Below are 27,974 nucleotides of genomic sequence, written 5' to 3'. Positions count from 1 at the left end.
TAGTAAAAGCTACTTGTAAGGACTCTACATTCTAAATATTTAATAATGACTGACAGATTCTTTCAACAGGCTTCTAGACTAAACTCCTCAGAAGCCATTCAGCATCAGTTCGCTTTTCAAAATATACTCAGTAGGTGTATGAAAACATTCTCTCTATTCTGAATAAATGGAAATATATAGCCATTTTAATCAAAATATGTTAATGCCTAGCACACCGCCCCTTGTTTCTGTTCATTATTTAAATAATGTTATCTTCAAAGGTCTATTTTTATACTTGCTAATATCTAGCCAGTTTGAAAAAAAGTCTATGACTTTTCTTAAAAAAGAACACACTCATGGTCACCTTTTTCCCACTTTGAATTGACCACTAGAATGGCTGGCATGCTTCAGGGCTGCTTCTGGCAGTGTTCCAAATGATTTCTGCTACCTGATCGCTTCCACCTCGACATATAGAATGCAAGGTGAGTTAGCACCTTTATTTTAAAATGACAGTTCATGTGATCAAGGCTTGCTGATGGTTTTTATTGTGTCTAAGATCAGCAAGCTAATTCCACTGCCAATCACACGCACAAAGCATGAGGAGCTGTTAATGAACAGTCCAAATATTTTGTAAAATAACTTTTATTTTCTTTTAAGGGTATATATATATATATATATATATATATATATATATATATATATATTAGTTACTTCTGCATTAGCTATTAGGTGTATAGTAATGAAATATGCACCTTTACCCACAGCGTAGAGAGGCACAGAAACACAGTTAATTGCTGGTAGATTGATCTAGTTTTAGCTTTGCAAAATAGCATATTAAAACACTTCTGTATCACCACTGTTTTAACACAAATGGAGAAATGTATTATCAATCTGAGGACACTATAATGGCTTCAGACTGATACAATGTTACATGAAGAATAATACATATACCTGGCTTCTTTCCCAGGAAACTAAAATGTTGTCAAATATGCGCACAGTAGTAAGTGAGAGACCTCTACATGTTTCTTGATAAGCCTATGAGTATAAGCAGTAAGTAGCTTGCTCCTTACTGGTACAAATTATACTTAAATTAGCAAAGTGATCATCTTTTGAGATAGTGATCTTAGATTTAAAAGATTCTATCTTGGAATGAACACATCGTGGCTTTTAATGGAGTTCCTAGAGAGTTTGAGGAATAGAGTTAATGGGCCAAAGAGCAATATCATCAAGCTTTGCCTTGAAGTAAGTATACGCTTCAAAATTATGCAGCATATTTGAAATAACTGTTTTGACTCTACATTACCAATCAATAAAATAAAACCAACTAATTTCCCGGCAGGTTCATAACACTGATTTTAAAACAATATATTATTCATCAAAAGAAGTTGATCCTTCAGTGGTGTTGAGAGACTAATGACAGAGCAAACTCATCTACATGATGATTTGCATATTCATCATTGCCCTCTGTGTTTAAAGATGTTTCCTCCCTTCTAACTGACAATGAGTTTGGATCCTCCTAAAAATAGAGTTACATGCAACATAATAGCCAAGTTACAAATTTTAATACTGGTTCTTAAATTATATAACTATATAGTACTAAAATGTGCTAACATTGACATTAGACAGCTGTATTCAGTTGATTTTTATACTGGAATTTCAATATTTGGGAAACAGAGACAGGAAGAAGGAGAGGAGTCCAATAAAGCCTACATTATATGTTGAGACCACATCTTGAAGGAAAGAACTAACAAAAAAATGGAGAGAGAGAGAGAGAGTAAAGGGGGAAGGAAGGGAAGGAAGGAGAGATGGAGGAGTGACAGAAGGAAATAGGAAGAGAAGGAGGAAGAGGGAGTATGAGAGGGAAGGAAACAACCAAAAAATTAACCTCAAAAAACCTGAATGTCTAAAACTAGTGTGAAATTTACAGATTCTGAATAAAACATCCCAAGCCCCAAATCTTTGTATGTTTCCACACAATTTTTTAATTCAAGGCAAAATAATTACTTTAAGGACAGTAGTTCATCTCTCCATTTAAATACTATATGTCTGTTTCAAAAAATAGTCTTTTGTGCCAAATGTTATGCAATAATGCCAGAAAATGGCAGGGACTTTTATTTCAAGCTTTACAAATTTGTTTGTCAGAAAATATTATGTAATAAATCTGCTTAAAATGAAATCTCTTCAAACTATACAATTAAATGTAAGATTATCACTGTATCTCTAATGCCTGGTGGTAAAGAACATGAGTGCATGATCAATTATGGAAAACTTACTGAAGACACAGTCAAGAAAAGGCTGAAAGATAGGAAGAACACTGAGTCCAATGCATTGTTTAACAACAAAACTATAAGGGATGCAGTTTACAACAATGAAAATGAATAAATATTTATGAAAAAACTATACATATCATTGGACAATTTTGGGAAAAATCTAAATACATGATATCAAAATACTTATTGAAGATGTTCACAAAAATATGCATGTACAATTTTAAGAACTATGATTTCACTTTAATATGAAGCACTACATAGAGTTTATTGTTCAGGTAAATAAAATACAGATAGTGCATAAGAAATTCCCATAGAGGCAGTAGAAACATTCTGTTTTAATGTCAGCTGTTTGAGCTGATCTTCAACTCTGAGGGCATATGAAATTATTTCTTGATAAATTTAAAGTGATAAACAGAATAGTTTTAAAACATACTCAAATCACAACCTGAATTACCAAAAATGTTTAAAAATGTGTCCATATTTAACATTTCATTTGTGTTTATATTTCAAGATGACTAATTTATCAGAATAGCTTATGTAAGCATTAAAGTCTGAGGAGGACTGTCTAGCCTAGATTATAGGAATTGTTCACAAGCATTAGCCCTGGTCACAGCATGGTCAGACCATGACTAGGACATCTCTCCTGAGACACAGAGAAAAATCTAAGTCGATTATTTCTTCAGCAGTGTCCAAAGTGCTGCTACTTGTGGGGATAGAATGTATTTCATAACCTCTGAACCAAGCAGGTGTATAAATTCATTGTAATTTAATTAAGAAAGTGAATGACAGACAGAAAATAAGGAAACTGACACTACCCGATAGTCTTTTAAGTATTTATGCCCGAAAACAAAGTATTCTCAACAACTTTGTGATGATTAATAGTGAAAATATTCAAAAGGCACGGAACTAGGTAAATTTCATACAAATTTCTCAGAACCTACCGCAGCCTGGCATGGTAGCATATACCCTTAATCCTAGCACTCAGAAAGCAAAAATAGACAGAAATCTGCGTAAGAGGTAGCCTATACTACGTAGTCAGTTCAGGCCATCCAGGTCTACATAGTGAGAAATTCAAATGCAAATACATCATAGAAATAAAACTGTGAAATGGTCTCTTAAGCAGCACAGCGTTGGGAGGGGGTTAGGATGTACCCATTAGAGAAACACGGAAGATACCATTTGATCATGGAAGAAAACAGGAAAATGCCAGCATGTAATATATGCCCTATTTAACAATTATTTTCAGTTTTATAAATGAATTGATTGTAAAGGTGACTAAGAAACAACAATTATACTACTCTAGTTCTTACTTAATATACTCCTTAACAGGAGACATCTAAGTTATGTTTCCAAAACATATGTGAACTTAAAAGACTAAAATCATACTCTTTAAAATTTGAATTCAAAATGACTTTAAGGATTTTTTTATAATAATTACATATTGAAAGTATTAAAATTGTAAGCTATCACTATCAAGAATGAAAATATCATTGAATAAAGCAAAGAGAATCTGTTACACTTACAGGGGGTCCTTTTGGTCCAGGGAATCCAACTGGACCTTGAGGTCCTTGAGGGCCCTGAAAACAAAAAGCATTAGAGAAAATTTAAGGATAAATCTTCATGGATATGTCTTTATGGTTTGTGGCTCATTTTGTTAGATGAAACTCTAGAGCAATGAATGTCCCCATCTTACTCATGAAAGCACGGCAATATGAGTATGACCAACCTAATCTAGAATTGAAAGGACTTCTAACTATGAGAAACTGCACATCACACCAATGTTCTTATCTCAAGAGAACTGTGAATATTTACAGTTCACATAAAATGCTAATATTCCTACACAAGATGTATACATCTGGTTCAAGGAAGAAAGGACAGGTACTAGCCTCATCACAAACCTTGTAAGTATTAGCAAACAAGTGTGGTCACCTCAGCTGGCACAGACAATACTGGCCTTGACAATAGTCAGCCATGGGCCAACAGATGGGCTCATGGGGTGGCTCCTTACTGAATCATGGGCTACTGAGAGAATTTGGGAGATTAGGATTCAAGATCATTACACTGTAAGCCCTGCTGAGCCCAACAGGTGCTAAGAGACAGCTCCAAACCAAGCTTTATACACATATGCTAGTTACAGTGGGTGATAAAGGAAGCACAGACATGAAAGTGAGCGGGGAATCTGTGAAGAGGATGGGGAGATAAACAGAGGTGGAATGAAGCTGGGAGGAGAGCTGTGGGAGAGTGGACAGTATGCCTTGTGCAATTATATGAAACTTGTTGGAGAACAATTTTAAGTAAATAAAAATAATTATCAAAAGCAATAGTGCATATCCATCTATATGAGAAGTTTCATAGTATATATTCTTTTGATATTGGTTGCAAGCATATATAAAGAGGGAGATTAAAAGAAGTTTCCATCAACCTCCAAAATGAAAATTCCAATGCACTCAAAAAGAGCTCTGTCTCTAGTAATACACAGATAACAGAAAACATATGTGATCATTACTAAAGCATTGTGGTACCCTTAGCTTTAAAGGGTGTGGTGGGGTGACAATTCTGTCCTTGTCAGCACTGTTCTCTTCATCACCCCCTTTAGTACACAAGATAAGATGAACTTTATAATTATTCCTATTAACATTTGGCCCAAATAGGCATTTACAACACCACTCCTAGCTTGATACATAATTAGTTATATTATTCAATTTTTATTTGCACATCTCTAAAATGCATAAAGCCCATCCAATTATAGAGATTGTTTTAGAATTGAGAAAACAGATTGGTAAAAGTTAATCCTGGACTGGCCAAGCACAAAATTATATCTCCTAAATGAAGATGTACAAAATGAGACATAATATACATAAAATGTCTTGTGTAATAAGATGAATATAAACTTACTGTTTGCAAAGCAAGAAAACAGCTTACTGAAGTAGGTATTCAAGATACTTTACTTTTTATGTTATCAGTTGTGTCTTCACAAGGAAACTTTCAATAGCCTATAATCCAGTGCTACATCACAAATAAGTACAAGCTTTTCCTCTTTATAGCATCTATATTATAACTGAAAGCAAAGGATGAGGAACTGTGGGAAAGGGGAGTGGGAAGGGGGAAGCAGATGGAATGTAAAATAAATAGATAGATAAATAAATAAATAAATAAATAAGGAAGAAAATATAATGGTGTAAATCTCCACTGAACAAATATAAAGAATTTATAATCTATCCTTGCAAAACATGAAACCATTATTCTTCCAAATCTACATCAGAACTTAAATTTTTGATAAAAATTCATTGTAAGACTGATTTTTATTTAGTTTATAATTATTTGTGACTCAGACCTGATTAATGTGTGTCTGATATTATTCTCCCTCCGACTTCTCACATTTCCCATGCTCCACTTCATCCTTATGAGCTCCTCTATGATGACTACTGCACACATGCACACCCACAAGCGCACACATGCCCACGACCTATTCACGTGTTAGAGTCCACTTAGTGTCACTGTTCTGTACACAGGCAGGACTGGCCATTTGGGATCATACCAGGTAAAAAACGAGTTGAGGAATGGGTAGCATGATAGTCGTGACAAAGAAACACATAAGAAATTATTGTGTAAAGAGAGGTACAAGGTAGGAAGAGGAAGGTGTGGATAAAAAAGGTTAGGTCAACAAGAACAAATTATGTTTTGAAATGTCATAAATAGATCTAATACTTTACATGCTAATTAAAATTAAATTTAAAATACACATACATAAAAGAGTGAACAGTATTTAAAGTTCCTGACAGAAAATGGGGAGAATATATAGATAAATGTGCCTATTACCATATACAGAGGCACTAATAACTTTACTAGAAATCAGTCATTCTTTACAAATAAAAAAAAAAAAAAACAAAGGAAAACAAACAAAAATAACCCTTAATTCTTATCTTCAAAATGTACACTGTCACCCTTGATGCCTTTTCCTAAGTACTCAGGTTGTTTAATCATGCTATTTTGCAAATCAAGATGTTCTTTCATTGGTGTTTAAAGCATAATAAAACTCAGTTGTTACATGACTTGTTAAACTGTTCTATTAATCATTCATCCATTTAAATGAAGTATATCTTTTTATGAACATTACTTGAGCCATTAAATATATCAAATATATACATTACTTATGAATTCAAAATGTATGAGAGGAATGCACTTAATTTGGAAATAATTCATGTGGAGAGAAAAACACGTAGTGAGTAATTGAATTAAGTATGAACTAGACCGTAAAGAAAATTTAATTAAATGCTTAATTTTTTTAACTTTCTTACAAATAGAACCTAAATTTCACTTCACCTTTTGTTTAGAAATTCAAATTCTTATGATCAGTTCCCAGTTATCCATCACAGGTGTTTCCTTTTTCCATTTGTGACACATTAACTTTCAAGTTACAAATAAAAATGTTGAAAAATAAGTACTGGGAAGATGGCACAAAGACTTCTGTTTGAGCCACACAAGCCCTTATACAAAAGCTCGACACCTGAGTTTGCATTTGTAATCTCACTATTCTCATGGGAAGATAGAAAGCACAGGCAGATGAATCCTAGGACTCGCCTGGGCCAAATAAGTCAGCACACAGAGCAGGGAAACAATAAAGAGAACATGACTCAAAGACAAAACAAAACAAAACAAAACAAAACCAGAAACCATCTCAGAGGTTGTCCTTTAACATCTGCACATACGCTGCCATTCACACACACTGAAGCCCAAGCACTCACAAAGAATTGTACATCTTCCACCCAAAAGATCTACAAAATGACATAAGCTTAATTCAGTAATACACAAAGCCACTGTATAAAACTAAGACCCAGAGTAGGCGAATGCTAGGTTGCTGAGGCTTGAGTAGGAGGTCGTGTGGGGAGCACCCTCATTGAAGCAGGGGGAGGATAGGGTCTTTGTAGAGGGGAAACTGGGAAGGGGGATAACATTTGAAATGTAAGTAAATAAAATAACCAATAAAAATGAAAAAATAAAACTAAGATTGATAAATCCTTTTTGAAGTGATAGAAACTTTTAAATTCAAAAGTCTTGGCTTTCAAAACGTCTTGCTCTAATAATGCTTGTTCTCTCTCTTGCCAAAGCAGTCAAACCAAGGTCCTGGTTGTTCATCTCTATTTGGCTTTGCTTCATATCAACTGAAAATCAATTTACTAAATAGTTCTTTTATTTACTGGAATAGATGTTTTATCTTGCCTCGAATGCATATTGATCATGACTTAATGGCTACTGGTGCTTGCATTTTACCAACATAATGCTATTGCCAGCTCCAGAGACAAATTGACCACTAAATTGAAACACAGGGGAAAAGCAAGGGAATCAAAAGGATATTTCAAAAAGCATCTTTATTTTTGTTGGAATGTCATACCCCCGGCCAATTATACACATTATTTTTCTTATTTCTATAAAAAATGTTTGCACCTCACCTAGCAAGATTTTAAATTGGCAGGGAAAAGGAATTATAAATACTAAGAACCTGTAGGTGAATGTGTCTGGTAGACTTATGCACCCTTTTGCAGAATTTAAATGCTTACTAAAATATTCATTGTCATTGTGCATTGTGTGCTATACATACCCTTTCTCCTGGAGGACCAGGAGGGCCATCACCACCTGAAGTACCCTGGCAACAAAACAAGAAAGAAGGAAACATGTAAAAACAAAGTCTAAGGTGATTCTGCCACTCGGACGTACTTCTTTCCTCTACAAGGATTTGCAACACGAATCAGAGTAAGTTCCGATGATACCTTTGGACCAGGTTTTCCAGTGGGACCTCTGGCGCCTCTGGAACCCCGAGGACCCTACACAAGAGACAAGAAGAAAAACCTGACCCAGTGCCAAGCAAATCCAAAAACAGGTGGAAACTAACACGGAAATGTGAGCTACTATAGTAAAACTAAGTACCCACCGTTGGACCACGCTGTCCCCGGGGGCCTGGTTTGCCAGCAATTCCCTGATAAACAAGAGTTCAAAGAATTTCAGTGTGCAGTGTGACACAGTAAAAGGGGATAAAAATAACAGGGGCTCAAGGAGGGACATGTTCACTAGTCATCTTGGGACAATATACTTATGCACCATACCCGGGCACCTTTCTCCCCGTTGGCACCTGGGAATCCAGGAAATCCAGTGGATCCCTGAAAGAAGAAAAATAAGCATCAATGAATATGATAATTTCCTTCTCCATGCCACAAACTCCATTTATTTTGGAAAACTGATTTGTTCATAGATGGTAGTATTTAAATAAAAAGCATATGCTTGTTTTGAAAGCTTATAATAAAAAATTATGATCAAGTCTAGTTTAGTCACTACACAAGATCCCTTCTTGCCTTTGAAAGTGAACTTACAGTGACATCGGAAAGCCTGCAAGCATGAATTGATAAAAAAAAATATTTTAATATTAAATTTAAAACTAAAATATTAAACTACATTTCTTATAATTAAATAGAAGTTAAAGGATATTTTCTGAAAATAGATTATATTTTAATAGTTCATATATTTTCTCCAACCCTAAATGAAAATCATATTTTCATAAAGTGCAGAAACAACCTAAAGTATGTGTCCTTAATTAATGTTAATACATTTGTACGAATAACTCATCAATAGAGCTACTTATATTTTCAAACTTTATTATATCATATAACATGAAAAGCTTTATTTACATTTTCTAACTGGTTTTGAATATGGTGGTCATTTTTGCTTGGTAACATAAGGAAGACATAAAACTTTTTTTTTGTTTTGGAATTTGTGTTTGGAATTCCAAAGACCTAAATTCGTATCTTCTGCTTCCCACCAGCACCAGAGTAAAGCAAGGTAATGTCTTGTCCTCTGAGGTTATTTTGTTGTTGCAAGGAGAACAATGATCTATTAATACATTCTAATACTTTGAAGTTTGTGGGAGATCAGAAAAAAGGAGGTTCAGCATTCATCAACAAGGAAATGCAGGTTATAAAGTGATAATGCTATATAATAAAAAATGATAGTTTAGAAATGTAACAAGCCCATAAATGCACTTAATATAAATGACTATATTTTACGAGTGAAACAGAACTTAATCCCACTAATAAAATCCCTCCATATCATATTGGGCATATATCCAAACATTTCTCCGAGATTTTTTTCATCATTATCCAAGCAGGTTTATGTCTTTATTAAATAAATAAATAGAGAAGATAGAAATTTAAACCCTTTTCCAAAATTTGTAAATATTACTCTAAAAATGGTTTATATGTGGGGTGGTAGTTTCCACAAATCTATGTTTCTTATTTAAACCATTGTATGGAGGAAATTTAAAATTGTGTAAGATACCTGAGAGAATAGCAGACTTTTAGAATTTATACACACCTTCTTGTATTAAGGGGGTTCAGAAATATTCTTTGATTTTTTTTTGATTTTGTGTTTTTAAATTAACTTCTTTGCATTGGATTTCTCCCCAAAATAATGTCTCCAAAGTGATAAGTAGCTGAACTAAATTGGAATATACTGTAATGCTTTTAAAATTTGGAAGTAGAACTCCAGACTTTCTGATACTGAAAAACTCTCAGATAGGGACTTAGACATCATATCACTGGCCTCTTCAGATGACCCACACTTAATGATGGAGGAAAATTCGAAGCTGGATGCTTGAATGGACAAGAGAACATTCACCTACATAGCCCTAGGTGATTAACTCTGCTGTCACTTGAATGTAGCAAATGTTTTGTTTTTTTTTTATTTAGCAAACAAGCTAGTTAAGAACATGTTCAATTTCAATAATGGGACATATATGAGGTAAAGGGTATAGAGTATTGCTTTTATGACTTGATTTTCAATATATTTTGTGTTTACTAGCTTATGATTCACTTGAGAGCAAATAATAAATAAGTTTTAAATGGAGAGGAAAATTACATATTACAATTTAAAAGGATTTGAAACCTTAACTTTCTTTGTCTTCAAAAATGGAAGATGATGTGCATTACTTACATTTTATATATAAACAAATATGTCTGCTCTGATCAGAATAGATAACTAACCTATTTACAAATAAACTATTAAAGTTTTTTCTTAATATTAATTTTTGTCTTTAAATTTTGTCTTTGAAATTTATTTTTACATAGTATGTGGGTAAACTCAGAAAAATGCTCAACCCACTATTTTTCATGTAAGGTGTTATCACCAAAGTACATAATGCACATTCAAGTGAATATTACCTTTAAAATATCAAAACAGTTTAAAAAAAAAGTCCAAGTTAGTGCTGAAATTATTCTGTCAAATAAGAAATTTTCAAAACTATGTTTAAGAATAAAAGTATTCTACTTGATGATAAGCCTTGAGTTCTGCAGCAATTATCTTTCATTACATTTTTTGCTTTGCCTTTTAGCTGATTTTCCCTTTAAGACATTGAAATGTTTAACTAAAGGCCTTAAAGAGCATAAATTTAGCAGACAACGTTGATCTTTTTTATGAACTACTAATGGCTATTAAAACTTCACTAGCTTCCATATAGGAAGAAAAGCTTAATGGTTTCTTTGATCTCTCATGTGACCATCACCATTTTTTGTTTTAAATAAGAAGTCAAATATTATTATCACTGCCAAACAATTGGGAGTTAGGAGGAAACGTGGTGTGAAATAGAGATGCCTAACATGCAGGCATTGAGGTTAAAGCATTATCTCACTGTGAGAAGAAATATTTTCCTTTTCTCAACTCTTGCATTTTAATACTAAGAATTCATAGAATACTGATCAAAAAATTGATACCAGCAAAATGGAATACATCATAACTTCATATAAACTTGCAAGATACAATTGTCCTCATTTAAATGATATTACGACTGTCTCCTATCATTTTTAAATCAAAATGAAAGAATATCATGATTGCTATGCATCTCAGTAGACAGATTAAGAGTTCACAACATAAAATAGAAATAATTTATAGATTTGGATTGTGCAACGAATAGATCGCTACAGATATAACCGTTGTGAATTCCTAATATTTGAAAAGCGTGTAAATGGCATTCAGAGCAATATATTACAAATAAGATGGAAAAGAAATGACTATCATTTTAAAACTGAAAAACATTTTAATAACTCTTGTACCATTTTAAAACTACATCTTATTGAGTAAGAAATAAATGGCTTTTTGGAAGCATGATAACCAAATCACACGGCAAGTCTAATATATCCTGTATCTGAAAATGAGTGAAAACTGATATTCAGTTGACAAATTAGGGACGTTTTGCCACCCACAGGTTATGTATGAAGATTATTAACACATGCTACTGGCTTTAACATAATTAGAATTTCCTATATCTCCTATACTTGCTATGCTTAGTGAATAAAATGGAAAAGTTAAGAAAATATATTAATCTAGAGGTACATCAAATGTAATATACCTAAAAGAATGTGCTAAGTATGATGGTACATGCCTGATTTCAAGCACACTGGGGCTGAATCAGGATGACTGGGAGTTCTATGCAACCATGGACTGTACAGCAAGGTACCATCTTTTTAAAAAGTACTAACTATCCAAAAATTAATTAAACTTTATGTATTAAGTCTATAGCTATCAAAATAATTAGTCAATATATCAAGGCAGGTCAATAACTGGTTTTATAAGGTAAAGAAAATCCCATATTTCAAAATAAGCAGGTAATCACAAAGCTATTTTAGTATTAAAATGTTTATAAATATTTATATATTACAAACTAAATTTGAGCAGTACAGTTGGTTACACTATGTACCCCAAAAGATAAAAGCAAGTAAAAACCTTCTGAAACCTGTACTATCACTTTTATTGACTGAAAAGCATATAATAAGATGTTACATTAAATCTTATAATAAGATGATACATTAAAAATCTTCAAGCCATTTAGAGACTGCCCCACCTGGGCATCCTTCCCATATACAGTCACCAAACCCAGACATTGTGGATGCCAAAAAGTGCTTGCTGTCAGGAACCTGATATAGCTGTCTCCTGAGAGGCTCTATCAGTGCCTGACAACTATAAATGTGGATGCTCTGAGCCAACCATTGGAATGAGCACAGGGTCCCCACTGGAGGAGCCAGAGAAAGAACCCAAGTTGCTGAAGGAGCTTACAACCACACAGAAGGAACATCAATTCGAACAAATCAGACCCCCCAAGAGCTTCCAGGGACTAAACTACCAACCAAAGAGTACACATGGAGGAACCCATGGCTCGAGCTGCATATGTAGCAGAGGACGGTCTTGTTGGTCATCAATTGGAGGACAGGCCCTTGGTCCTGTGAAAGCTTGATGCTCCAGTGTAGGGGAATGCCAGGGCTAGGAAGTGGGAGTGGTTGTGTTGGTGAACAGGGGAAGTGAGAGGGGATAGAGAGTTTCCTGAGGGGAAACCAGAAAAGGATGTAACATTTGAAATGCAAATAAAGAAAATATCTAATAGAAAAACTAACAAAATAAAACAAAGACAAGGTAATATCCTTAGGAGACACAGACAGGAAGGAATGAACAAAAGGAACATGTGAAAATCAAAGGCTTGAAAGGACGAATCCACAAGCTGGAGAATCCTGGAGGTAGCATAAGCTGCAAGTGGCCAAGACATCTTCTCTTCTAGAGTTAGTGCAGAGTATATGATCCTAACAGCACCTTGATCATTGACTGCTGGTCTTAAGAAAGGCAATGGTGAGACGTTCCATTGTTCTAACTCACCAAATATTTGTTAGAAAACTCTTAGGAAATGAATGTTGGTACAAATGAGAGCCAATACTTTCAAAATAATGGAGCAGAGCAAGCTATACAGTTCACTAGTCATGGACACTTTTCACCAAGCCTGAGAACTAGAGTTTGATGCCTGGAACCTACATAGTAGAAAGAAAAATGATCCCTGAGAATTGTACCCTGCCCTCCATATATGTGCCTTAGGATGTGAACACACATGTGTATACAAGAAAATAAATAAATATAAATTAAATAGTTCAAACCACAACAGTAATAGAACTAAAATAAAATACTATTTTTCCATATAATATCTACTATATAACTATAGTTTTCTTCCCTTATAGTTTTCTTCCTTATTCCAACTTATCAAAGGAATTTAACTAAACTTTTCTTTCATAATGACCCTATGTCCAGAATTTCTCCAAGACATAACATAATCAAGGCTCTCCAAAGCATACTTGCTTCAGGTTAGTATTAGTGTGTTTATGTTTTATTATACATGTGTGGTTTTTTAAATTTGGTGATAAGTATTTAACTGAAGAAAATTATATTTTATTCTTTCTTTTTTCCATGTCTGAAACTGTTTCCAAATTTTGATCGTTAATTTAACTTCATATCACATAGACATAAAATATTCAAATTATTTTACCTTTGGACCTTGTCTTCCTGGATATCCCGGCAATCCTGGAACCCCAAGTTTCCCCTAAAATTATGAAAAACACAAGGTTAAAAATAAACATCCTATATAGAATTGTTTCAGTGACAATTTTCTGGATATTGGAACAAAGAATCTGAATACTTGAAATAATGCAGTTGCTCACCTCCCATTATTTTCATGAAAAACCACAATTCTTACAATGTATATATTTTAAACGATTTCCAAATACCTAAGAAATATTATTGTATCTCTTTTTTGGGGGAGATAATAACTTAGGGGAAAAATTCTCATGTACTTGTGAATCATAAAGCATAACCAAAGACACCTAGCTCTTTAATTAAGCATGAGTTCATATTAGATAATGTAGTTGGGAATACATTTGGAACTTACCATGCCAGTTAAAATAAATCTTTATGATAGCTTATTTCTTTTATTATATTCTAACTGCAAATCAAATTGCTAGGTGATTTTTTTTTATTAGCTAAAATCTAAATAACTGTGTTTGGTAACTACTAATTAAATTAAAAAAATTAATTTGTATAAATACTGGGCAAGTCTAGGTTATTATATTCAGGATGTGTTAAGAGCTACAGTGAATGATGACAATTACATGGAGTGTTATTCTTCTAAATGGGTACTTGTATATGTAAGTATACTTTTTGGGTCCAATGAAATTATCCCTCAATCTGAAAATTTAAAAACAAATTTATATTACTACTAATTCCAGAAATGTGTAACTAATACTGTGGCTTAAGAAGTTTTTCTGATATATTAGTCCCCAAATAATTCTTCCTTTAGGAAAAGAACAAAGACAGACAAAAAGCACTGCAAATACAAACTAGAAAAATAAATTCACTAAAATATTTGTGGAGTTCTGAAAAATCACATTTTATAATGAAATCATAAACAAATAATATAGAATCTTTTGCATTATTTTTTAAAACTTTAGCAAAATCATTACCATTATTTAAAATAACCATTTTCGAAAAAAGTAGGAGCAAATGCAAGTCAAAATTTAGATGTCCAATGTTAAAATATAAACAAAACATTTAAAAGAAAAACCAAAGTTTTGGTGGAAAAAAATCAGACAAGAACATGGCATATGACCTTGCCATTACAGATCGAAATAAAAAGTTGTATGAGTTACAACTGAACCTGCATAGATAAGCAATTCCCACATGGAGTATATGCAAACAAGCCCTACCAAGCTTGCTTTTAATGATGTCCCCTTGGATATATTAAGCTACCATAGCTTATTTCATGATTTTATGCCACCGATTTCAAGGCAAATGAAAGTCTCTAGTGATCACAAAGCAATCTGTATTCTACATTAATTGCTATATCACACTGTATAACCCTATTCACTTTAGAATTCTTTTTAAATGAATCCAGATAGATAACTTGTATTCTTTTAAATGATGATGATGTTATAAATGCCAGGAAGTAGACATGTAACAGTGAGATGCTACATGTGGAGAAGTATAGGGCAGTGCTTGCCTTAGAATAATATCTGGGGCCATTTTTACATAAGGTTACATCTGAGAAGAGAAGAGTGTCATCAAAAAACTTGATCAAGTTACACTGAACACCAAAAAAGTAGAAAAGGAGGAGGAGGAAGAAGAGGAGGAGGAGAAGGAGGAGGAGGAAGAGGAAGAGGAATCGGAAGAGGAAAAGGAAGAGGAGGAAGATGAAGAGGACGAGGAGGAGAGCATTCAAGCCTTGGCTTTCTAGAACCTCTCCCCCCACTGACTAAGTACCACAGTGCTGATCAGTTCAGTAAAGGCAATGGTTTCCAAACATGAGCCCGTAAAATTGGCACATCAGTGATTACAGGTGTGACAGACATCATTATTGTCCTCACAGTGTCTACACAACAGTAACAAATCTTCCTTTTAAGAAAGAAAGTGTGCAGGTGGAAATATTACAATTTTATGATGAATAATAGAAGTTCTTTATTTTCCTGAAAGTAAGTTATTGCTGAAGAAAAATATTTATACAAAGATGAGAAATTATATGAATTATATCAACAGGATAGAAAAGCTATTTATACTTTCTTATTATATATCTATATCTATCTATATACCTTAATTAATATCCCATGAATATACATTTATGAACATCCAGTTCGTTTGTGGTACAAACATGATTTGGCTTTGGTCTGACACAACAAGTAAATCATCATTCACTGTTTCCTTGATATTTAGGACATTTATACCCTAAAATGAATATGACTAAGTTTTAAAACTATCTGTTCTTGATTAGCCCATGGAAGGTGTGATGGTTTGTATATGCTTGGCCTAGGTGTAGGCCTAGGGACTGGCACTATTAGGAGGTGTGGCCTTGTTGGAGTAGGTATATCACTGAGAGTGTGGGCTTTGAGACCCTTATCCTAGTTGCCTGGAATCTGGTCTTCTGCCAGCTGCCTTTGGAACAAGAGGTAGAACTCTCAGCTTCTCCAACCCCATGTCTGCCTGAATGCTGCCATGCACCTGTCTTGATGATAATGGACTGCACTTCTAAACCTGTAAGCCATCCCCAATTAAATGTTGTCCTTATAAGAGTTGTCATGGTCATGGTGTCTGTTCACATTAGTAAAATCCTAACTAAGACAGGAGGATAAAGACAAATGAGGACAACTCAGGAGTAAGTGCCCTGTCGTTCTAAGAAATCTACAGACTGAATACAAACACTGTGCATTTCTAATGTATATGTTTATAATGACCCAGAACGCTCTACAGAGTATAACCTGCAAGATAAATGACCACTGACCTTCTCTCCTGCTTGGCCAGAGGGACCTGGGTCTCCAGTTGGGCCTGCACGGCCTTTGGGGCCTTCAGGGCCATCTTCTCCTCTTGGGCCAACTTGACCCACCTCGCCCTGAAATGCAAAGTAACATTGTGCATTCATTTAAAACACCTACAGATATGTAATGTAGAGATTCTTAGAGAACCATGATTTTTGAATCTTGGTTCGTTACATTATGTTTTGTTTGCTGGTTTGCCTGCTTTTGTGAAAGGTGTTGAAATAGTTTGACATCAACAAGCATTTCATTACTGAGTAAATACTCAGTGGCATAATATTCAAAAGTTGTGGAGAGCTTGGTGGTAACATAGCAAACAAAGCAAGCAAGCAGTTTTGGAAACTATCATTGAAAACACAAAAGTCTTCACTTTGGACTTTTAAAAATTGTGATGAACACATTAGGAGCTGAATTTCAAATCAATTATCTCCCATACTGTATGGACTCCACATGAAGTTCGCAGAGTCCCAGCTACTCTGAGGTTGTTTCTTTGCTCAGATAGATTGTGTACTTATGTGAATTATAAAATAAATCTTCTCTGAAATGTATTTAATGTGCTACAAGTCAGTCAATCTATTTCAAAATAAATTATTACTAGATATAAATGGTATAAAGAAACACTAACTTCACATTCTGAAATTCTGACAATCATAAAAATTAAGATGCGTGAAAGTTGCACAGTATGACAGTCAAGCATCAGATTTCATAATAAATACACAAAATTTAAAATAAAACCACATTCTGGTCTTCTACTCATTTGACCATACTATTCTGAAACTGCCATGAACAGTAATTATCAATTTTATATAGATGTTGATTAGGTGAGAGCTTAATGAATCTATTGTTGAGGTGAGACTATCAAAAATGTGTTTGGCTGTATAACTCAGTAGGAGAATGCTTGTCTAGGATTTTCAAAATACAGAATTACATCTTCAACACTACACAGAAATGCATTTAGTATACATAACCTGAAATCTCTATTAAGCGGAGCTTTTCTTAAAATCACATCAAGCATGCAGGAAGGTTCATGCCTTTAATCTTAGCACTCGGAAGGCAGAGGCGCATGGTCTTTGTGAGTTTGATGCCAGTCGGGGCAGGAGAGTAAGTGCAAGTATAGCTATGGCTAAAAAAATAAGTCACTGTCTCCAAACAAAAACTAAAGCAAAGTTGAAGGAAAAGAATGCATAAAGAATATTTTTTAATGTATAGTTGAGTAAAATTATCTAGTATCTAACACAAAGCTGTCAAATCACTAGAAGTCAGATGCTTTAAGTTCTTTCTCCATTAAATCTATGCTTTTAATATGATGGTTTTATTAGAAAATAACCCAATGGGCATACATACATACATACATACGTGTGCTCCTATAAAATTTAAAATATAGTATAACCCTGCCACTATACTGTCTATACAAACATTATATTGTCCAGTCTTTACATAATAACTGAAGTGAACTGCCTCTAACATTTCATTTAACCTTTGTGTTCTGTATTTAATGCTAAGGAAAAATATATGTGTACATTGAGTTATCTAGTGTTTATGTTGATTTGAAGCAAGCTAGAGTCATTCTGGAAAAAGAACTTCAATTGAGGAAGTATACATACCAAATTGATCTGTGTATTTTAGGTTTATTTTCTTTATTGAAGATGGATGTGGAAGTTTTATTGGATGACTGGGACAATAGTCCTGGGTGCAGTAAGAAAGCAAACTGACCAGATCAAGCTCTTAAGAGGAAGGCAGTGAGCAACACTCTTTCACGGCCTCTGTATCAGCTCCTGCCTCCAAGTTCTTCCCCTGCTTCAACTCTTCCCTAACTTCTATTAGTGACAGAAATTTCCCTGTAACTGTAAGGAAAATAAACCCTTTTCTTTTCTAGTTTCTTTTTATCATGGTGCTTTATCTCTGGGGTAGAAGACTTAACTAAAATATGCAGTGTGTTAAAAATGTAGAGATTAACGTCTCTTTTTACTCACTCTGTCACCTTTAAGACCCATGTCACCTTTGAATCCAGGAAAGCCATCTTCACCCTAAAAAATAACATGAATAAAGAAAACTTTAATCGATAATTTGAATCACCCAAAATAAACCTATTTAAATGAATATAATAATTAGAAGAAGCTCCTGAGATACATAAAATTCCAGTCATGAACCTATGCCTCCTCTGTTCCATCCCTGACATACTGCTTCCTTATGTCCCGAGTCCTACCATACTTCTGAATGATTGAGTATATGTCAGAGATTTTCACATACTTACTCACTATGTCTTCCCCGTCTCTTAAAGAAAATCGTTATTCTTTTTATATTAGATTTTCTTTTAAATATTTAAACAGAAAGTAATATTTAAATAATTTTAATTAACATAAATTAATGAACTTGAGAAAATGTTTTTGCCCTAAGTCATGCATTTGTACATAAGGATATTCATGATTTTCAGTTTTTTCCAATGGACTGACACTGGGAATGTCAAACACTCCAGGAAAAGTCTCATATTCAGGAGTAGTTGACCATATAATGGACTCCATAATGCTCTGTATACTTTTATTACTTACAATTTGGTGCCAACTTTCTTGTTTTGTTTTGTTTTCTGTTTGGATATTGTTTTATTTTGTTTTCTTGGGTTTGGAGGGGTTGTTGGTTTGAGACATAACTTAAGGTTAGGAGAGTAAGAAGGAGGTGAGAATCTAAAAAGACTTGGGGGAGCAGAAGAATATAATCAAAGTATATTTAAATTTAAAAATATTTTAAATAATATAATAAAAGAAGAAAGAATACTCATAGTTTATGTAATTTGCATTTAATAAATATCTTGTGTCTCAAATTGGTCTCCAATCTGTGTTGTGTTATCTGGTGAGGAATAAGCAAATTCTCAATTCCCCTTACATACAGAGATTGACAGTTTTGCCAGCCCTTGCTCAGTTAGGAGATGCTCTACGTGAGCATCCTTTTGCAGATAGAAGAGACAGTTTGTCTACGCAAATATTTCATGCTTCTCATCCGGAAATTTGAAAGTTGCAGTGATAGCCTTGCTGCTTCATTAATTTCAAGGGAAACAAAGTGATTTGCATTTTCATAATATTTTAAATTGAAACTTATTGTGTTAAAAGTCATGTAAAGCATTTTGAATATATTTTTTTTTTTCTGGTACCAACAAGAGATGAAGATAGAACACCACACAGTTTTAGTTCTCTGAGAATTTTGTGCAATGTATTTTGGCTATATTTATGCCCTCTCCCAAGACCTCCCAGACACAGAACCCTCTATATCTATTCAATGTTTTATCCTCTCTTTTTGGATATTTCTTTTATTTTTGACATCGTATTATAATTATTTATTTCTCTTTTCCATTTCCTCCCTCCAAATCTTGACATATAACTCTCCTTGTCTCTTTCAAGTTCTTGGCCTCTTTTTCATTAATGATTACATGAAAATATGTATATATTTACACATATATAAAATGACCTTTTAAATTCATGCAAAAAATGATCACTCTATCTTAATTTCAAAATACTTCCTAATAGTGGGATTGGGTGTCTCTCTGTCTATTTTGTCTGCTTTTGGAACCCTTTCACTCCTACTGGTTTGCCTCAGTCAGCCATGTTTTGAGGGTTTTGGTGCCTAGTCTTTCAGTAACTTGTTATGCCATCTTCAGTTGAGATCCATGATAGGTCTGTTCTTATCCAAAGAGAAGGAGGAGTGGATTTGGGGAAGAGTGAAGGTAGGAGAAGAGCTGGGAGAAATGGAGGGAAGAGAAAGTGTGGTCAGGGTATATTGTATAGGAAAAGAATAAAACAATTTTTTTTTTTTTGGGGGGGGGTGGTTTCGAGACCGGGTTTCTCTGTATAGCCCTGGCTGTCTTGGAACTCACTCTGGAGTCCATGATGGCTTGGAACTCAGAAATTCGCCTGCCTCTGCCTACTAAGTGCTGGGATAAAAGGCTTGTGCTACCACACCCAGCAGAATAAAACAAAATTAAAAACAAAGGAAAATAAGAAGGTTTCTAAAGGATAGTAATAAAATAAAAAATAAGATAAAAATATTTCAATGATGAATATAAGTTAGCCCCTGCACACGACATGATTTAACCTTTAATCATTTCTTTTGCCCTTTAAATTAGCTGTCATTCCATTGGCATCCAAGTCCTGGGGTTGATTTCCAAACACTGGGCTTAGAGTTATTGTCCCATACCACACCTGGGGCTCACTCCTTTGTGTTCTAACCCATTCATATGTTTAACTGAAGACTCAACCCATAATTCTGCTTTGATATTCTCCTTAAGTTAAATTTTCCTCATAAAATTAACTTTTACTTTGTGTGTGCTCCAAAATAGGTATCTATTATGACAAAAAATATGCCTTTTTGCCCTTAATTACAATAGGCCATTGTTTCTAATAAGTGATAGAACCAATAATCATTCCTAATTAGCCAATAGGTCAATTTTAAATCTCTTTGACAACTTAGGAACCAAGATATCCAAAAAGCACTAAGTGAACATATGAGAAAATATTCAAGTTTCAGTCGATAATTTATAAGTTATACAAAAGCCAAGAAAATGTCATCGTTTCACGTATAAGGACTACATGAAATGTGAATCCAAGGATCATGCTTTGAATGTTTGTTCTTTTTGTTTTGAAGTCTGTGAGCATTCAGAAGCTGTGGCAGCTTTGGCAGGAGTTCACTAAGGCAGCATTTGAGCATGGTAATCAGCCTTGAGTTCCTGCCATGTCCGCACTTCACTATCGAGTCCTATCTGTTATAACTTCCCCGTCATGGTTGACTGACACTAATGAAATCATGGCCTCCAACAAAACCTTTTCATTGTTTTACCCTTGGCTTTGTTGTTGTAATGGTTTTTAATGTTTCTCAAAAGACATTGAAGGCAGAATAGAGAAGCAACTCACAAAATATGAGAAAACAAATAGACCCATATGTACATTAAAGAATTATCATCATCAATACTCAACATCATTAATCATTAGGATAAATGAAAATAGGACCTATTGGGATGATTGCCGCTAAGTATGAGGAAAGGATGTATGTGTTTATGAGAGTGTAAAGCTATCTGAAATTCTGTGTGCTGTAAGGGGAAATGAAAATTGGATGGACTACAGAATTATAAATTAAAGTGAAAATTTTAGTTCTGAATATGTACAAGACAAATGGATGCAGGATCTAGAGGATGTATTTATTTACCTATAGTTGTGGACATAATAGCAAAAATATAGTAGCAATCAAATAGGTATACTAATGAACAGACAAAAAGACCTGACATATGTGATGAAATGAAATTTAGCTTTAAAAGAAAAGAGGACTTAGCTACTGTACAGATTGGATGACCTTGCATGGTTGCATGAACTATCTTGATGCAGGGATATGCAAAGACTAAACCTGGATAAGGTGACAAAAACGTACAAGATGTCTAAATTGAGCATCTGCAGACTTTTTCCTCAGGAGTAAACCATGATGCTTTCAAGTCTCTAGTGACAGCATGGCCTTTTAAAGAGCAGGCTCTTCTGTACACTGAATGCCTCGAGAGCAATGGAAGAGGTTTTCGAGCTGAAATTGGCCATTCACTGCCTATCCATTTCTGCCATTGCTGTCGCCCCTGAGACAAAGGTAATTACAGAGTTGCCAAGTTCAGTTTAAAGAAAGCTGTGTGCTGTGTCTAAGAACCACTAAAAGCTGTGAGGATGGTTTTGAATAATCCTAGTTGGTTTGGTTTTATTTTGCTTTCCTTCAATTTATATATTTACTAAAGTTGTTTTTTTTTAAACAAAACAAAACAAAACAAGAAAGGTTATTCTGGCATCCTCCTAAATATTTCTCATTACTGAAAAATTATGATGTAGTTTCTTTAGGCATATCATTGATCATCATTACTAAACAAATAACATTCTAAGTTATGAGATTTCAAGTTCTAAAATTAACAAATCTTAATTTTAGGAATACAAAAAGATGATGTTGAATTTGGCTAGAGCTGCAAAATAATTCACCTGTATGGTTTTTTGTTTTGTCCCTCTGACAGGAGATGTCGAGGCACATATGAAAAAAATCAAAAGCCTGGAGAATTAGAGACTCTGTGTACTACCTCCTGCTTTCACCATTTAATAATCACGAGTATTCTTACAGAATATGGAGAATATTTTTATTTACTTTGGGATTGTTGAAGTTTTGGTGATTCAGTTTCTCAGTAGTACTGTTCTAGAGAAGGCCCTGTTAAAGAAGCTACGCTGCCCTCTGACAGTCCTTCCATCTCTTCTTAATAAACAATGGGCTATATAACCTATTATTTAATCTTAACTCTTTTACCTAAAGTCCTCAAACTCTAGATAAAGAATAAATCACTTGTTTGTCATCCTAGGTAGGATTAAAGGTAGAGCATTTACAAATTTAAATTTGAAGATAAAGTATAAAAGTGGAAAAAAGTTTCCCTCTTTGACATTTATTCTAGATGATATTATAATCAGAGTGCAGAATGTTGATTCTAATCTAAACTTTTAATTATTAGCCATTTGTTTTATTGTTTCCTCAGAAACAAACAAAATTTAAAGTAACCAATAATTTCTTGGCATTTCAATGTTAGAAGTGTGCTGTTTATTCTTTGTATTGATGTTTCCTCATTTGCTTCTTAACATCCTTAATTTATTTTGTTTGCAGTTTGCAACTGACCCTCCCTCCAGAAACTTACAACACTCCATCTAAATTAAGCACTCTTCTTTTAAACATGGACTACTAAAAACAAATCATTGGTAGGTATTAATCCCAAGAGACTGACTGAATTAAGGTTTAACATGAACAAGTGCATATGTCAAAGAACAGAAAACATACAATACAGAAATTATAAGTCAGCATTGGCAGAGCATCACTGCTGCCTTAAAACCGCAGAAAGGCATTAAGCCATGTCAATCTATGATGGTCAAGATGAACTGGGATTGTCAAAGTAGCAGACTTAGTTGAAAAGGAACCACATTTTTCCAAGAATAAAATTAACTATATACTGCACACACTATCTTTTAGGATTATTTTCTGTACAAAAATAACTTTTGGTAGGAATAATTTATGTTTAGTTTTCTATCCCCTATTAAAACTAAATATATTCAATAAACACTCATATGTTTCAAAAGAAAATCATTTCCTTGAAATCAATCTAGTAATGCTCTTAAATATTTAAATTTATTTCAACAAAACTACTAATAAGTCAAATTTTGTGTTTGTAATTTATTCTTGAATATTTATACAATTTTAATAAGAATTCGACCTGATCCTGATTATTAAAAGTAACTCTTTATCATTGAAAACTTACCTTTAAAGAATTTAGGGATGTACAAATATATTTACTAAGTGAATCTAAATCTTGAAGAAAAGTAGGAAATCTTCTAAGTGCACTTTTCTTTAAGAAAATTAGGAAATCTCGTAAGCCCTATTAACATGCCATAACCTTTATTAGCTGAGGCACCTACATTTATCTACCTCTACGTGGTCTTCATTTTATTTCCTTACAATAATATTGTTGCTTCAAATACAGCATCAGGTAAGAGGACATGATTTTTCCAGTCATACACACACACACACACACACACACACACACACACACACACCATAAATGTTTTTTATATTTTCTATTTGCTTTAGCTTATGAGTTTGGGGGGGCATCTAATAGAGACAAAATAAGCCCTATTAACATATAACTGGAAATTGTCCATGTGTCATAGCCAATCCATTCAGACTGACAAACTTAAGGTTTAATCAAATCAAACACATGTGTTTAAAGGGATTCAGGGCACACTTGTGGCATTTGCTGGCATTTGTGCTGTGCTACAATTTAGCTCTCACTCTGGGACACCAATTTTCTTTTTATGGGTCCTGAGATAAATTTATACTCACAATGTCTGGCTTGTAAGTCATTGTTTTATGTATTTTGAGAAACAAACAAAAAAGCCCACTGATTATACACTTTAATTTTTATACACTGGATGCTTAAAAGTTAAAATGACCTAAAACCATATGTTACCTTTTCGCCTTTAGAGCCCTTGAGACCTCTGACACCATCTGCTCCCTATGGAACAAATAGAAACATTAAGGACAACAACACTTCACCGAGAAATGAAATAGAGTGAAAATAATTTAGCATTTACCTTTACTCCACGGGGACCAGGATAACCAATAGGCCCCTGAGGACCAGGAGGACCCTGTAAAAGATTCATTGTGACTTAAATGTATGTAACACAACATACATTGCCAAAACTACTCATTCATATACTGCCATTTTGTCAAATAAAGGTTTCAGGAAATACTAGGTAAAATTTTAATATTTACATAAATAATTTACAGAGATTCAGTAATTCTTATTAGAATTCATCATAACTATAATCATTTATTTTATGTACATTAAATATGTAGACTACAGATCTGCCGCCACGAGACTTCTTTATACAAAAATTATGAGTCGATTTTATAAATTTATTATCATATAATTGAAGTTAGCTTTCATAGGTGTACTTGCTTATTATATCAAAAGCAATTATAATTTGACAGGACCTTCAATAGATGCTCTGTAACTTACCAGGGCACCCTTTTCTCCAGACTGGCCTTCTTTCCCAGGATGACCCTACATGGAGCAAACATACAGTGGTAAAGACATAATATTAATGGTAACTGTTAACCTTGTTAATCCCTGCTCCATTAAAAAAAATCAGATCGTTTTTATGTCCTAGATGGAATGTTAAGTCTTAATTTAAATGTTAAAGCTTAGGTAATTGTAACCTGAATACCCTGACATTATAAGGAACCTTTATCATGTTTCTTCTGTTACTAGGAAACTTTCTAATGCCAAGACTGATGGTATATTCTATTATGTTCTGTGCCCTTGGGAACAAGTCATAATGGAGGTCAGTAGAATTATTTTGTGTAGTTACCCACAAAAAGCTTAGACCTGAACCAACCATCCAACAGTTCTTCTTGAATCGATGTATAGGTTTTTATAGTATCAGCTACCCCTGGGATGGAGCCCAACAAAAAGAGACTATTACACCAATATAAAAAAAAAAAAAACTATTTGGAATAAGTCTTCCATTTTGGATAGTGGTCTATTAAAGTTGAAGTTTCATAGACCTCCCTGGGAACTGATACCCTACTTGTCAAAATGAAACATTTACTGAGTAACTGACATCCTGGTTGGTATGTGAAGACATGAATGGGAGAAAAGTCCCATCCTCCTGACAAATTAAAGCATGGATATGAGACAAGGCAAGTCCTCTGCCACAGTTCAATAGTACAACCAAGAGAAACAGGTTAAGTGTGCAACAAAGACACCTTCCCAGGGAAACCTCCAATCCCTAAATCCTGTTTGGTGAAATAACTTGACACAGATATTGGTGGATTTGGGCTTTTCAACCCTGTAGGATCTTAACTCAATCAATATTGTAGTTCAGTTCCTGACTCTAGACCTGCAATCCCTGGTCTTGGGGCATATGCTCAATAAACTATCCCTGTCTGACTGAGATCAGTGTTCATGTGGTTTGTGATGTAACTCCTGAACCCCAACAGTCATGTGATTTATCTGAAAAGATTATTAAATACTGTACAAGTGTAGTGTCTTTTAATAACATTGAAAACTGGTAGTTAGAGAAAAACTTTATATTTATATATGAAATCCTTTTCAGACGTCAGAAAAAGCACATAAATTAATACATTCTGGTATTAACAATTCAATCTCAAAATCTGAAACAAAGCAAATTACATTTGGTTTATATTCTTTATGCAAACAAAAGCACCTTCAAAAGTCATTAAGAATATATGATAGGAATATATAGAAAAACAAAAGATTCTAATCATATTATCATGGTATTCAGATGTCATTAATAAAAAATATATAGTTTATACACTATAACCACAGGTAGAAACAGAAAAAGGAATCCTGTATCTTGCTTGTCAGTAGACTAAATTTGAAGATACAACATACATAATAATTTTAAAATGAAGACAGAAATTATATGTATCTGTGAAAAAGATTACATAACTGATGTTTCTATATTTCCAGAGGAGGAGGACTGCCCCTATAGCCTGAAGAATTTTCATGGACAGTATAGGAAGAAAGCAGTGACTATCATGTACCTTTACCCGGCCTCTCTGCTGTCTAGGATTATGGTCACTTACACAAATTAGAGTCATTTCATAAGAGGGGGATCCCAATTGAGAAAATGTCCCTACCAGACTGGCCTACAAACAATCCTATAAAGAATCTTCTTATAGAGGTTGGGACGGCCAAGTCATCTTCTTTAGTACCCACCAGGTACAAGTGGTGCTGGAGGCAATAAGGGAGGAGGCTGAGCAAGCCAAGAAGGACTAGACTGACTCAGCGTTCCTCCATGGCCTCTGCATTAGTTCCTCCCTATGTTCCTACCTTGCTTGACATCCTGTCCAGACTTCTCTCACTGAGCCATGATTACCTGGAACTAAACAAGCCCTTTCCTCCTCAGGTTGTTGTTGGTCGTGGGGTTTTATTAATCAAAACCCTAAGACAGAAAGACTCTGAGAGGCAAGTTAAAAAGTGAATGAACTCATGTTCTCTATGAGAAGTAACAGACATTAAAAGGAAATAGCCACTGAAAATCCAAGCAGACTGAAACTGATATCAGAAAGGAATGTGGAATTAGGAAGAAGGGATTTGGGCAAGTTCTGCCCTGCAGCATGTGAGTTACTTTATATAGAGGCTATTGTGATCTTATTGAAACTTCCCAAAAAATGGGATGTATATTTCTTCGTAGAAATTGTATTGCATTCTAAAGAAACCAATGTTTAGTTACTGAATCAGTTCACTTTTATTACTGCCTATACATAATTATTTATAAGATATATATCAAAATTATTTTTTAAGACTGCTTATGGAAATGTCCATGACAACACAGACAGCTTTGACTTACAGGAGGTCCATCAGCACCAGGAAGTCCCGCAAGCCCTGGTTTTCCTTGTGGTCCCTAATCAAAAGGAGGAGAATATGACTTAAAAGAAAGAAAAATATAAAAAATGTTCTACGTGGTGGATATCAGCACAACACTAATAACAGCATGGACTTGAGAGTGTGTCTTCCATCCCTAAATGCTCAACAGTGTCATAAATAACCAAAAACAGAGTACATGATAACAAATGAATTTGAACTTAACAGATATCAAAATATGTTATGTTTAGTCAGCTTGGTTGTTTTAAATGTTTCATTATTAATGTTGACAAGTTAGTTTTTAGGTGATACAATAAACTATCACTAACATAACAAAAATGCAAGTAATACAGGTCAGAAAAGCATTCACTCATAACACTGAGTAAGTCTCAGAGGAAAGCTTTGGAAATTCACATTGACAATGTTATATAAGTACCTACCCAAAGATGCAGTCATGAGCTCTACTGAATGCTTTGGAAATAATAGACCAAATACATGACGGTGGCACCATAAGATCAAAATAGAGACAAAATATTCCTAATGCTATACTCTTAATGTCCAGGCATACAATTATTACTCAGACACTTCTGGAATGTAACCAAATGAATGTGTTGTTGGTTGTATAAAAGCATTACATGC

The 27,974-nt window shown here is 34.1% G+C and overlaps 1 protein-coding gene across 3 annotated transcripts in view; it reads right to left on the bottom strand.

Moving 5' to 3' along the window:
• The window catches only part of Col11a1 (collagen type XI alpha 1 chain), a 189,588-nt gene that overhangs the window by 73,751 nt on the left and 87,863 nt on the right, over positions 1 to 27,974 (bottom strand). For all 3 annotated transcript variants that reach the window (XM_021195733.1, XM_021195732.2, XM_021195734.2), the window contains 12 exons: positions 27,322 to 27,375; positions 24,963 to 25,007; positions 24,535 to 24,588; positions 24,411 to 24,455; positions 18,376 to 18,429; positions 16,372 to 16,479; positions 13,594 to 13,647; positions 8,351 to 8,404; positions 8,179 to 8,223; positions 8,018 to 8,071; positions 7,849 to 7,893; positions 3,773 to 3,826 (listed from right to left, as the gene is read on the bottom strand). In XM_021195733.1, the coding sequence (XP_021051392.1) occupies positions 3,773 to 3,826; positions 7,849 to 7,893; positions 8,018 to 8,071; positions 8,179 to 8,223; positions 8,351 to 8,404; positions 13,594 to 13,647; positions 16,372 to 16,479; positions 18,376 to 18,429; positions 24,411 to 24,455; positions 24,535 to 24,588; positions 24,963 to 25,007; positions 27,322 to 27,375 (666 nt within the window). The remainder of the gene's footprint in view (positions 1 to 3,772; positions 3,827 to 7,848; positions 7,894 to 8,017; positions 8,072 to 8,178; positions 8,224 to 8,350; positions 8,405 to 13,593; positions 13,648 to 16,371; positions 16,480 to 18,375; positions 18,430 to 24,410; positions 24,456 to 24,534; positions 24,589 to 24,962; positions 25,008 to 27,321; positions 27,376 to 27,974) is intronic.

This window comes from Mus pahari, chromosome 4 (genome assembly GCF_900095145.1).
Source record: "Mus pahari chromosome 4, PAHARI_EIJ_v1.1, whole genome shotgun sequence".
NCBI classification, from domain to species: Eukaryota; Metazoa; Chordata; class Mammalia; order Rodentia; family Muridae; genus Mus; species Mus pahari.
This window is presented reverse-complemented; position numbering and strand designations above follow the sequence as displayed.